Raw genomic sequence first — 13,374 nt, forward strand, 5'->3', positions numbered from 1 at the left:
GCCCAAATGGCAATGAACATAAAGGCATGAGGAGCACGCGTTAGGCATTGGACCTTGAATGACTCGTGCGAGTTGTCCGCGTGTAAATCAGTGAGCTACCACTCTTCTTCACATCGTCCACTGGTTCGTTCCCTTCCATACCCAAACAAATACTATAACCAACCCCGTTCGTCTCTGTAACCAAACAACCGCCCAACCATATTAACGAAGATTCAAACCTCCTTTACTGCCAATCTCCACCACCACGGCCCCTAGCGGACCCGCCGACGCCGACTGTCTCATAGTCTCCGAAGCTTCTAGAGAGTGTGTGTGTGAGAGAGAGAGAGAGAGAGGACAATCATCAAATTGAAACAGAGACAAAACCCTAGAAACATATAAATGAAAATGAAAAATCCCCAAATCTGAATGGAAGTTATTTTCCCTCCGTGCAGATCATCCGCTCACGCTTGTTTTCGGTTCCTCCGCTTTTCTCTTTTCTTCGCTGGGGGCTGAATTTCACTCTAAAGAAATTGAAATAGAGAGCGCGCTCGCGGGCGGGCGTGCCCTTGTTTGCCAATATTAAGAGAGAGAGAGAGAGAGAGAGTGGCGATGGGGGGTTCGGGATCCGGTGCGGCTGATTGTGGTATAGGACCGATCGTTTGGGTGAGGAGGAGGAACGGCTCGTGGTGGCCGGGGAAGATACTGGGCCCTGACGAGCTGGCAGAGTGTAATCTCACTTCTCCCCGAACAGGGACTCCGGTCAAGCTCCTTGGAAGAGAAGACGCTAGTGTGTACGTCTTATTATCTATGCTTGCCGTTGACCTTTTTTTTTATATCTTATTTTAATACGATATCTATCATTTACCAAATCTCTGGTTCACTTCTTTTACTTGTCCAAACCTTTTGGATTGAGAAGTATTTGATATTCTGGCTTTAGAGGGTGCATTTGTATTTGCAACGACATATTCTATTACATATGTATACGGACAAATGGATGCCGAAGCTGTTACTAGTATTGTTCATGACATTTCTTTTTTTCCTTTGGGCAAGTGATAGGTCTATTGTTGGGTTTGCCTCTGTAAATGTAGCAGAGTGTTATGTCCTTTGACAATTTTGCTGTACCTTTGAGAGATGAGATGCAAAGCAGAGAAATTTGTTAGAAAATTCAAAATTAACAACATAAATTTGTAAGACAAAAATTAATATTCTATACCAAAATTTTATACCAAGGTAAAGGGCTAACGAAGATAGAGGAAGAAAATATTAAAAATGAGTTCTTATCTCCTTAGTAGTGAGGGACACCAATATTCTAGGCTTCTTAGAATTCAGTTGGATAAAGTAATGAAAGAAAGGAAGAAACAGGTGAAAGAAAGGGAAAAAACATGACAAGAGAAAGAGAGAGGAAGAGTAGAGGGAAAGAGAGAAAAGAGGAAGAGGAGAGGAGTTGGGGGGGGGGGGGGGGCGGCGGGGAGCGGGCGGCGCCGGGGGAGGAGAAGATGATGGAGAGGGTGAGGGAAAATAGAAGAATGAGAGAGAGAGAGAGAGAGAGAGAGAGAGAGAGAGAGAGAGGAGACTCTTTAGCTGGGAATATGGAAATGGTATTTGGAGGGAGGGTCATCTTGTTCTCCTCTATTCTTTTTCTTGCTTTTTGGTAGAACTATTGTTTGTTCTTCTCTTTTTCTCCGATGTTATCCAGTCCTTGTCTCTGTTCTTGTTTTGTTACTTTTACTTTCATTGCTTGTATGACAATACTCCATTTACTAATACGCAACCTTATATCAATAGTATAAATTAAATTACATCAAGTTAATAGAAAAAATAAATGGTGGCACATAAAATGTAGAGGGACACACCTTGTGCCTATAAAAGGTGCAGGTCTCGGCAATAAGGCACACACCTCAGTTACATTGCCCATCTGACCACGATAGAGGTGCTAGACTTAGTGTTCAGCCTTGAACCTGAGGTTTTTCCCAAAGCAGAAATTGAGTGTAATATAAGTAGACACTGCAGCAAGCTTATAACCTCACTGATTACAGAAATGGACATGGTTTTCTTAATCACCTAGTTGCACTGTATTGTTTCTTAATCACCTACTTGCACTGTGGTCATGTCTTCCACCATGTGTATACAAGATTAATTTAGAAGATAAATGTGATGTGCAATGCATGAAATCGATAGTCTTATTGGGTAAGAATTGGTTGCCCTCTTACCTCCCCTTTCCTCACCCCACCCCCAACACACCCCCGCCACCCCACACCCTCCTCCTTCTTTTATTTTTTTTGGTAAACATAACATACAAGAGCACTTTCCTACTGGATTATGCATTTCTAATATACAAGATAATTGAGATTTTTTTTATACTTGTAGCTTACTTATCTGGATTTAGAATTGGACTAAAAAATAAGTTGGCTTGAAGAGCAATTCCTTTGCTGTTAATCAAGTGTATTTGATTGAGAGATAATGGAATTCTTTCTTACCTGCATACAAGCGATATTGACTTGAAGACATTATATTCATGGCTCTTGGTTTAGCCTATATTTTTCTTCTTCTTTCTCACGTTTTATAGTATCTTGAGGTATTAAACATGATATTTTATTTTGTGATATTTCTGTTTTATGCCCTGTGATAAGGATTGCACTTCACTTTTTTGGTCTTTCCTATGGTTTTTATATGTAAGATGAAAAAATGGGAAGAATGAAAAGTAATCTGTTGGAGAGATAAGTCTTCTCTTGATATGCTACACCTATTGGATATATTGATGTTCGAGTATTTTCTCCCATGTTTCTCCCTGAAAAACGTTGGAACAAAATGTTACTTTTTATTTCAAGTTACTTATTTTTCATCTTTATGGACATTACTTCCTTATTCTGGTTCATTTGAAGCATGCTTTTAGTAATGAAAAAAAAAAATTCTGGTACTTCTTCAGGGACTGGTACAATTTAGAAAAATCTAAGCGTGTTAAGGCATTTCGATGTGGTGAGTTTGATGATTGCATTGAAAGGGCTGAATCAGCCCAGGGCATGCCAATAAAAAAAAGAGAAAAATATGCACGTCGAGAAGATGCAATTCTTCATGCACTTGAGCTTGAAAAACAACTGTTGAAAAAACAAGGAAAAAGTGCAGCTGCTGATCACCAAAGAAGTAAATCATCTGGGCCTACAAAGAAGGAGTCTGGTATTGCTTCAGAAAGTTTGGCAAATAATAGTGGAAAACCTGGAAATGCCAAATTGAATACGGGTATCAAAGATGAGATTATTGGCAATCCCTTGAAAGCCAAGGATGGAAATCTGCTAATCTCAGAAGATGATCATTCTGAAGCAACACCACGGATGAGAGGATTGCGGGATTTTGGGCTCAGAACTGCTCCTTTAAAGCGAAAGCTTCCATCATCTGTTGATTCAGATAGTTCTGTGATACCTATGGCAGATAATCACTTTCAAGCTCATCCTGTTGGTGCCCCTAACATGGAAAGAACAAATCATGCAAATGGTAAACATTCTTTATACAAAAAGAGGTCATATGAGGATTGACTATGAAAATTTTGGTCAAGAGACATGACAGGAGCCAGTCTCTTGTTCAAATATTGCATAATAGGGCAAAATTGGAAGTCACTCATTTATTGCAATCTGACTGTGGTGTTGTGTCTACTTATTTCAGGAGTGGATGAGATAGGGGCTATTTCCCTGGCCAAGAGAAGTAGAAATGTTCACTTACCAGCTGAGTCTAGTGATTCTTTGGATGATAAAGAACTTCCTCCAAACCAGATTAACATGTTGTCTTCCCAGTTTGAAGATGATGGTGGCCATCCTCATGATAGTTCCTTGAATGAACAGAACTCTTCTTCTGGTTTTATGGAAAATGTTGAATCTGACTCTTCCGAAACTGACTCTTTTGAGTCTGAGTCTGATTCTTCTGAGACTGAACCAGATGTGGCTGGAAAAATGACTGTTTTTCCAGGTCAAGTATTTACTGTTCCTATATGTGTCATTGTCATCATTTTCCATTGAGTGACAAATTGATTGCTTTATTTATCTTTAGTGCTGCATGTGTTTGAGATATCAATTGTTTTGCTTCATGGCTGATAATGTCTGTTCTATTTCAGAACTTCACTATATTTGCTGGTTATTTTTTCTAATTTTGGATTCCTGAATGTAATTTTTGAGCTGGTAGTGAACAATATTCCTAGCCATGTAAAATGTTACTATGCCAAGCACCCTTCTTCTCCTGCGTTTTTCCCTCCTTTTTTTTTTCAGTAATGAATTAAGTAGTTACATTAATTTAAGGTGCCTATACTTTTCTCTTTGCGTATTGCTTTTGATGCAAATGGGAAGGCACGTATTTTCATAATGCATAAAATGTTCTTCACTCTAGAAATAATATGAAATTAGTGGAGATTCTGTCACTTAATTTTTTTATGTTTTTTTATGTTTGAACTTGAGCATTTTTTTGCATTTGTTATTTAGCGGGGAATAGCTACATGAAACATTAAGGAAAAGAACGGGATCAACATGGAAACTACAACTGCACTTACATTTTAAGTAGGCATTCTATTGTAATTTTGAGCTGGAAACTTGTTTCATTATCTTCTTTTCATTTTTCTTCTTGGTATTTGGTTAGGTTCCTTCTCCAGGCTCTCTCTTTTCCCTTTCCTTCCTTTTCTCCCATCCCTTTTAAGGTCTGGGACGTGGGATAAGCATGAGCTAGCATTAGTGGTTGTGGATTTCTACATGATTTTTTTAGTACCATTGATGTTGCAACACAAGTAATGTAATTGCTTTGCTGTTGTTTGCTAGGACCTTAATTTTACTAATTTGCACATTTTATGGATCTAGTGGCCCTCCTCTCAGTTGTTGCGTTTTTTTCTTTGGGTAAAATATGGTCCTTTCACATTCTGTGGACGCAGGGGTGCAGTAATTACAGAGATTGTTGTGTTTATATTCATGAAAATGTTTGTGGTCTTTACTGCTGTTTTTTCATTTTTAAATTTGATTTGTTATGCAGGATTTTGTTTTAGCTTGTTCATTTTAATTTTATGCATCTTTTTCTTTTCAAAAATTTATTTATTTAGGTCTCATTAGCGTCTGTGCTTGTCTGTTCAGGTACTTCTATGCCTACGGAAGCTGAACGGAATGCCCTGAGACAACCTGAAGCACCAGGAGAACATGGAAGTACAAGCAGTGAGGACGCTGATGAATTAGCATTTTCTGGTGAAATGTCCCATCTTTATCCTGATGATCCATTTCTTGCTAACGAGGCAGTGTCCAAATGGCAATTGAAAGGGAAAAGAAATATTCGGCACCTTACAAAAAAGTCTGTGGATGGAGCTGAGGGAAAACTTTTAAATGGTCCTTTTCATGGAACCTACCAAGGGATAAAGGGTACTTTGGGTCAAAGGTCATATGGTTTTGATGATGGTGATTTGGGCAGAAAATATATTCAGACACAGATGGTTGGCCTGGATAATGGACATTATTCATATGCATCCAGGTATGCATCCAAAGGTAGAAATAATACTGGTCATAATATTATTGATAGGAGGGGCATGGCTTGGGAAGATGGTCCTGCTTTTATAGGACATTGGGAGGACAGGGCAGAACACTTCAATCCAATAGTTTTTGGACGTCATCCATATGGTGGAAGGGCAAGGTCCATGTTGGTTGATGTGGATGTAAAGGTCCAAGCGAGCTATCAAAAAGAACGTGTTCCTATTGTTTCTCTTATGAGCAAGTTAAATGGGCAGGCAATTATAGGTCATCCAATACAAATTGAAGCCCTGGAAGATGGTTCATCAGAAACTCTTATTTCTACAAGTGATTATCATGGCAATGAAGCAGTTGAACATGATGGAAATACTTCACTTCCACCAGCTTGGAGGACTGCTCGAAGGACCAACTTTAGGGTCCCACGCCCTCATTTATCATTAGTATTGGGTGCTGACGATGCTGAGGATCCTCCATTCATAGATCAAGAAGGACGGTCGCCATTTAGGAAGTCTAGTGTAGGGAGTTTCAGTCACAAGGCAAGCTTGGTACGGAAGAGCCTTCCCCACATTTCTCGGCCTTCAATGGATAGGAAATTCCCAAGAAAGCTGGCTAAGAAAGCATGCTTATCATCTAACCAAAAAACAAGAACCCTGTCTTCAATTGCTGTTCAACAGAATTTCAGAAGTAAGCCCTTACATTATACCAGTACTAGTCAAATGGATGGGCTTATCAAACCTGAGACATCTAGGCCAACCACAGTTGCTTGTATACCTGTAAAATTAGTCTTCAGTAGGTTACTTGAGAAGATCAATAGACCACCATTGAAAGCAGCATGTAAAGCGGTTATCTCAAACAGGGATGCAGAGAGACAACCATCATAGTTAGCGTGTACCAAACTATATGGGATTGTTAACTAATACTGCAGATGCAATAATTGCTGCTAATTTCCTCCTGACAAAAAGTATTCTGCACCCAAACCTTTATGCTTTGTTGGCATTGCCTGTGTGAGGACTCGTTTACCTTTTAATTGAACATTAAATGAAGCAGGTAACCATGGGTGATCTATATACGGGGAACATGTTCAACATATGATTGTTATGATTTTAGTGTTGCCAGATATTGGTGTGCAAGGTACTGAAGGAAAAGCTTTCATTAGACAGAAAAGAAGGTAATCACTGGTTATTACCGATAGAAGCAGGCAGTTTGATATTCGGATAGATTTATGTATATTTTTATTTCCATATGAGTTCATGTTTACATGTTTTTAGGTTTTCTTTTTATTTATTTATTTTTTTTATAAAAAAAAAAAGAGAAGTATAGAGAAATCTGGTACAGTGGGGATCGATGTGGACTTTCATTTTGTATTTATAGTTTCATTTAATCAATCATTAGGTGGACTGATGAGAGCTATGGCATCCTGCTTTGGCCATTGTGCTTCTGTAGAATAAGTACTCTGTGTAGGGGTAACAAATATGCTATATGATGCACAAAATGCAAAACTCCCAAAAAAGATTACATGTTACAAATGAAGAATTTAAATTGTAGGTTATTGTTCCTGTGGGATTTGCTTTTGATAGTGCTTGTATTCCGGTAACCTATCATGGCTGCTTAATGTTTTGCTTATCCTTCTTTCCATTGATATTTTTGCTTACTGTTTTGCCATATATGTTTAAGCTTAGCAGATGTGATGTAGTGAAAAGCATATTTTATCCTCTGATCTGCGTTCTCAAAATTCTGGATTTCATCTTTCTTTGTTGAAAGCTGTTGGAAGAGATGATAATTCTTTGGATTGAACAAGTACTTTTTATTGAACAAATACCTGTTCTAGATTACTACATCTTCTATTCTTCATTGTTTTCTTACTCATTTCAATCTCTGTTAGCCATCTTTAAGAATTCAGATTCAGAACAACCATTTATGAACTTTCTCGGTGGCATTTTATCTAGCAGATGGCAAGTGGGTTTCCCCATTTTCTTTCATTTTTTGCGTCTTTAGTTATGCATTGTGGGGTATAAATAAAAATTTCCAATTATTTTTAATATTTATTGTGTGAGCGATTAAAATTATATGTTTTAATGAATTTTAATTCAGTGAAAAATTTAGTGGTATTAGAGTCATTGTAAGAATTTAAATTGTGGCTAAATAAAAAAATAATAATAATAAATTTACATCGGAAAAATGTGGCAAGGGAGGACTTTCAAATCAAGCCCAAGTATTTGAAGTGGCATTATAACATTTTAAATAATAGAATTCGATTTGCAATAACCTAAATTATGAATTTTATAATTTTAATCATAAAATTATCAAATTTATTATTCAAATTAATTTAGAAATAATTAGAATAAAAAAAAAGATAATGAATTATAAAACTAAAAACCAAATTTAATGGCAAAATTCAACAACGAAGGCAAACATTAAGAAATGGAATTTCATGGCAGCCTATAAACTTCTTCTTTTGTCTGGGGAAATTCTTCTAGGGCCATTGGGCCCATTATCACTTCAAAAAATGGTAAATTCATAAAATTTGCCCTATTAGGCATTAGCCTTAATAATGAAAAAATAAACACAGGCACACAAACGCGCGCATATATATATATATATATATATATATATATATATATTCAAAATAATATTTATCAAAACAAATAAATCTGAAAATTTCCAACCCTCGGAAAAATATGGGGCATAAATTCTCCAATGAAAATGAATACCCCATCCTAAATTCAAATTTCAAATCCACGCGCCAACGGTCATAGGTTCTAGGGTTTCTCCAACGTTTGTCTCTCTGAAACACCTCCAACTTTATCACCAGATACATATATATACATATATGTATCCCTACTTCTCCCTCCCACTATCGACAAGAAAAAGAAAGCAACAGTCTTTCACTACCAGAAAACATCTCGTTACATATTTGTCATTCTCCGATCGGAAATGGATTTTCACAGTCTTGCAAGGAAAGAGCTCCAAGCTCTCTGCAAGAAGAACAAGATCCCAGCAAACATGACCAATGTCGCCATGGCCGATGCTCTCAAAGCTCTTGAGAAGGTAATGTTTGCTTTTAATCCTTGAGTACTCATTTCATGTTTCTGTTGATTACTGAGAAGTCATAAGGTAACACATGAAAATGTCAGAAATCTGAGAGTTACTAGATCTTGATTATCATTCTATCAATGGTTATTTTTGAATTATTATAATATATCAATGAAGAAGTTATTGGATACATTGATATAATAAATCTAGCCTGCTGGTTGCTGAGAAATTAAGAAAGTAAAGCAAGTAAAAACAAAATTTGTGATTTCTAGAAATTTGATTCTTTGTGTAATGATGTTTTTCCATAAAATCTTTTATTCTTGTGAGAATTCTACTCAAAATTTGTTGGATTGCCATCTGTAACATTGAGAAGATTCAGAAGAACATGAAAGAACGCTTGGGTGTGCCTTGTAGTTTTGAATTATTGATTTACACCGATATATTCAATTCCCCTCCTTCCAGGTGGAACGACTTGATGAATTCAACACCAGATCCGATCCTCAGGAATCACCGGAGAAAACTAAAAATGCGGAGCCTCGAACTGCATGCAGAACTTCAACTTGGAGAAAACCTATTAATGTTGAGCCTGAAAGTTCACAACCCAAGACTCGTACTCGCCATGCAACAAGAAGAATGGTTGCTGAAGAGCCTGAGCAAGAAAACAAGAATGTTAACCTACCGGAGACTCCAGCAATGACCACCACCAGGAGAAGGGCACCAGCTGCTTCAGCAACCCGAAAAATGGATGCCCAATTGATGGAAGTTGGGGAGGATGAGAAACTAGTAGGTCAAGAGAAAAGTGATGTGCCAGAGACTCCAGCAATACGAACCTCCCGAAGTAAGACTCCAGCAGTTTCAACTAGGAGGAAAATTGAGGGTCAGAAGGATGAGAAATCGGTTCAGACAGTGTACGCTACAAGGCAGTCAGTGAGATTGTTGGAGAAAAGCATGGCAGAGTTGAGCTTGGAGAAAAGGAGAGTTGAAGCTGTGAAGATTGAGGGATTGTGTGAGAAAACTAAGGAAGTTGAACAGAAGAATGATGTGCCTGGTATGTGTTTGTGTTATTGTCCAAGAATTGTAACTTTCTTTTGCGTTTTTCCGCTAGATTACGATTAGTTTCCAGGTAAATCGTGGAAAAAATAAATAACTGACAACACTAGAATTCATTTATCAAGTGTAGTAGGAAAATAATTTTAAGTATCTATTTTATTGTGTTTTGGTTTTTAGGTTCTGAGTTCTGACATTAATGCACGCAGGATGTGATTCCCAACTTCTTTCATGCCAAAATATAGATGAGTCGTTAGAGAATGAAAGTGGAATGAAGCTTCAAGGGGGCAACAAGAGTAATGACCAGGAAGGGGATGGTTCAGAAGTTCTTTCATGGCAGAACTTGGAGCATTCTCTAGAGAATCAAAGTGAAATGAAGCATGAATTTCAAGAGGACAAGACTGATGACCATGAAATGGATAACTCGGTAGTCTCCCTCCAAAACTTGGATTTACCTCCAGAGAATAGAAGTGAAATGAAGAATGAACTTCATGACCACAAAAATAGTAATAACCATGAAGTGGGTTCAGTCGTTCTTTGCCAGAACACAGATCAGTTGCTAAAGAGTGAAAGTGAAAATAAACTTCAAGAGGATGAAAAGATAAATGATAATGAAGTGGTTTATTGCAGTGTGAAAATGGAAGTAGGTTATGAGTCTTGCACTAAGTTGGATAATGATTCAGGATTTGGAAAAGACGATGAAAACAATAGTAATAGTTCAGAAGAATCATTTTTTCTGCTAGTGGAAACCTCAGAAAAGGCAGTAGATATGAATTGTGATTCCATGGATGAGAAAGGTACGTTATTTTCCTCTTTCCAGTTCTTGTAGAACCACATTCTAGATTTCCTTGTTCTTTTTTATTTACAAGTCATTTTAATGTGCTGTGTTCAGGACCAGATGTGATAACTGAAAACTCTGAGACTTTGAATGCTGCATTGAATCCAGAAATTGAAAAAGAATTGAATGGCAATAAAGATTCTTTGATTGTAGAAGTGTCTGATGACAATTCTGTTTTATTCATGGAAACAATTGTTAATATTCCATATGAAGTTTCAGTTGAGGTCATCGATTCATTGACCCCTGAGGTATCTGAAACTGTGGACAAAAGCTCTGAAATGAATTTGATGGAGAATGAGCATCATGACATTAATGATCTGCATCCAGATGCTGCTACTGAGGAAGATTGTGATGGCAATGGATCACTTGAAGTTCAAGAAAATAACAATACAGAAAAAATCCAAGAGAAGGCTCCACTTCTTCCACAAGGTGATCATGAGAAGTCAGAGAGCAGAAAGGAACCTCGAAGCCCTGGGTTCATTCTCCAGTATGAAAAATGCAAGGAAGCTTCAGATAACTTGGCAAATGAGTATAATATTGATGATGTTAATGTAATTGAAGCTAAAGAATCTGACATGATAGTCCAGAAAAGCCCTTTCTGTTGTGTTATGGCTTCTTCAGACAGTGAAGTTGCTGACCATGTGATTCCAGAACAAGAATTTGCTGAAGTTCCTTTGGTTGATGACCATGTGATTCCAGAACAAGAATTTGCTGCGGCTGCATACAAATGCATTCAAACATTAAACAAGTCGCCAACTTCCTCAAAGCAAATGTGTCCCTATCAACCTGTTGTTTCTAGAGATCAATTCACATGTGGCATGATGATCTCCTCACCATTTGCAGCCAACATAATTCAGGTTCAGTCTCCTCTGCCAAATGAATCAACAAGGAAATCTTCTACTAAGAAACAGACAACAATTCAGAAGATCATCTATGCAGACATCAACAAGGAGAACATTGACAACAGTGGCAGAAAAATAGAGCCTAACAAAGATAAAGTGAAGAAGGTTGTTAATGAAGAGAAATATGAGGACTTTAGCCTAAGAAAGCTAACTAAGATGCTGAAAGAACTGCAGATTGCCAAGGAGGCTAGAAATGTCTCAAAGGTAATGACACCAATATGTCCTTATTCTTTAGCTAGTCTTTTAAGAACTTGTCAAATTAGTGTGTTGCATCGTGATAAACCTAAAGCATGTTCTATGTACAGCAGGTGGGAACTAGACCAGCTTTGCAGGCACTGACAGAGAATTGTAGAGCTGCTGGTGAACCAGAAAACAAGAACTGAGACGCTTTGACATTAAATTGCAGATAGCACATGTGTGCATACCAGAGTGATATGAGAAAGACTGAATGAGTAATAATACCCAACATTTTGCTTATTATGATTGAATAAAGACAGAATATGGAAAGATTTTAAATGATTCCACAGAGAATGGCGACATAATGGAAAAACTGGAGTTATGGGGGCTTAAGTTCAAATCCAATTCAAAAAAATAAAAAGGTAAGGCTATTGGCCAATCTTCTAGCTAACTTAAAGAATACAATTATGATGAAAGAACCATCATAATATGGAATTCTAGCAAGATAAATTTGTTCCTAATTAATCCTGTATATGACCTTCCGGTCATTCTCATAACCTTCTTCAACTTTTATTTCTGATTATCAGAGACCAGTGGAGACCCAAGAAAAAAAAAGCATGCAACTGTCTCTTCAAGCGTTACTTCAGGCATGGCCAAACACGTGAAAACATATTATTTACAAGTTCAGCAAGTAACTTTTGATCCTGAGGTATCACAAAATCATGATCGCAGTTGGAGAAATCATAACTTCCATGATAACCTTGTTGTGGATGATGATGACGGGAATAAGGTTCTGCCTCAGCTCCGCTGGAAACTAAAGGCATCGTTGGCGGTGAAGGCGGTGGTCGTGTATGCTTTCTAGCTACCTTTTCTTGTTTGCTCATTTTTCTTTCTTCTGATACATTAAAAATGCAACATGCACGATGCAGACGAAGCATAATTGCTTGTGACACAAAAACTAAATTGCTTATCTTTCTTTTAACATAACTTTTTTAGAGGACTTGCTTAGTAAAATCTTGATAATTTCATCTTTTCTTTTCTTTTCTTTTCTTTTCCTTATATATGTATGAAATTGAAAAAGCTTAAATCCATTTGCTTGTGCCAGAAAAGAAACAGAAATATAATGAAAGCAGAAACCCTATACTGGAAAACCAACCCATAACAGAAGAGATCCAACCCATAGAATGAAAACTGCCAAAGAGGAAGTTTAGTCATCTCATGTGTCTCATTAAAGAAATAAACAGATTTTTCTCCTTTTGTTTTCCCAAAAAAGAGGCAGTTCTAGTCCTTTAATTTCTACATCCCTAAGTAGAATTCTGGAGTGAGTTGCAACCCTTGAAGTTTCTCCTTCAACATATTATGGTTGGAACTCACTTTTCACACAAACCCTTAAAATAAGAAAAAAAAAAATCAAGAATTATAAGGGAAAAAAAAAAAAAGCAATGCTACTCTTTTTAGAACGGTAAAATCTCGTATTCTAGTCATAGTTAGACTAATTGAATATTTAAATAAAATTATTAAAATTTAAAAATTTATTTTTTAAAAAAAATTATTTTCTTCAATTTTTTTTTCTAAAAAAATATTTTTCATTAATATTTTTCAAATGTCTGAAATGCTAAAAAATTATAAAAATTATTTTTTAATACCTTAAACGGTAAAAATTATAAAAATTATTTTTTAAAAAAATATTTTCCCCAAAATAAATGGAAGTATAGGGATTAGTTTCAATTTTAGACAAATTAATGGTTTTGAATGACTACTATGAACATTTCTTGGAAACTTTTTACATGTACTTGTCTGGGATGTCAAGGGTAGGCCACCGGAAAAGCAAGAGTAGCGCTCATGGTGATCCAGTCCTCTCATGTATTCTTCCTGATTCCTACAGGCTAGGCCTAAGATTACCATCAAGTGTTAA

General features: G+C 36.8%; 2 protein-coding genes across 3 annotated transcripts; both read left to right on the top strand.

Annotated features, from left to right (window-relative positions):
* Positions 1-49: 49 nt before the first annotated feature.
* On the top strand, positions 50-7,011 carry LOC131168931 (uncharacterized protein At1g51745-like). The gene is made up of 4 exons (XM_058146518.1): positions 50-770; positions 2,906-3,468; positions 3,637-3,936; positions 5,079-7,011. The coding sequence occupies exons 1-4, from the start codon at positions 589-591 to the stop codon at positions 6,341-6,343; spliced, it is 2,310 nt and encodes a 769-aa protein (XP_058002501.1). The 5' UTR covers positions 50-588; the 3' UTR covers positions 6,344-7,011.
* Positions 7,012-8,123: 1,112 nt separating this feature from the next.
* LOC110667652 (uncharacterized) lies at positions 8,124-12,450 on the top strand. Of its 2 annotated transcripts, none has more exons than XM_058146520.1 (6): positions 8,124-8,510; positions 8,958-9,543; positions 9,752-10,339; positions 10,435-11,486; positions 11,591-11,881; positions 12,047-12,450. In XM_058146520.1, exons 1-5 carry the CDS (start codon positions 8,397-8,399, stop codon positions 11,663-11,665), a joined length of 2,415 nt encoding a protein of 804 aa, XP_058002503.1. In that variant the 5' UTR covers positions 8,124-8,396; the 3' UTR covers positions 11,666-11,881; positions 12,047-12,450. The 2 variants fall into 2 exon arrangements, with proteins under 2 accessions (XP_058002503.1, XP_058002502.1); XM_058146519.1 differs by having other exon boundaries at positions 11,588-11,881; positions 12,047-12,449.
* Positions 12,451-13,374: the final 924 nt, after the last annotated feature.

This window comes from Hevea brasiliensis, chromosome 5 (genome assembly GCF_030052815.1).
Source record: "Hevea brasiliensis isolate MT/VB/25A 57/8 chromosome 5, ASM3005281v1, whole genome shotgun sequence".
Classification (NCBI taxonomy): Eukaryota; Viridiplantae; Streptophyta; class Magnoliopsida; order Malpighiales; family Euphorbiaceae; genus Hevea; species Hevea brasiliensis.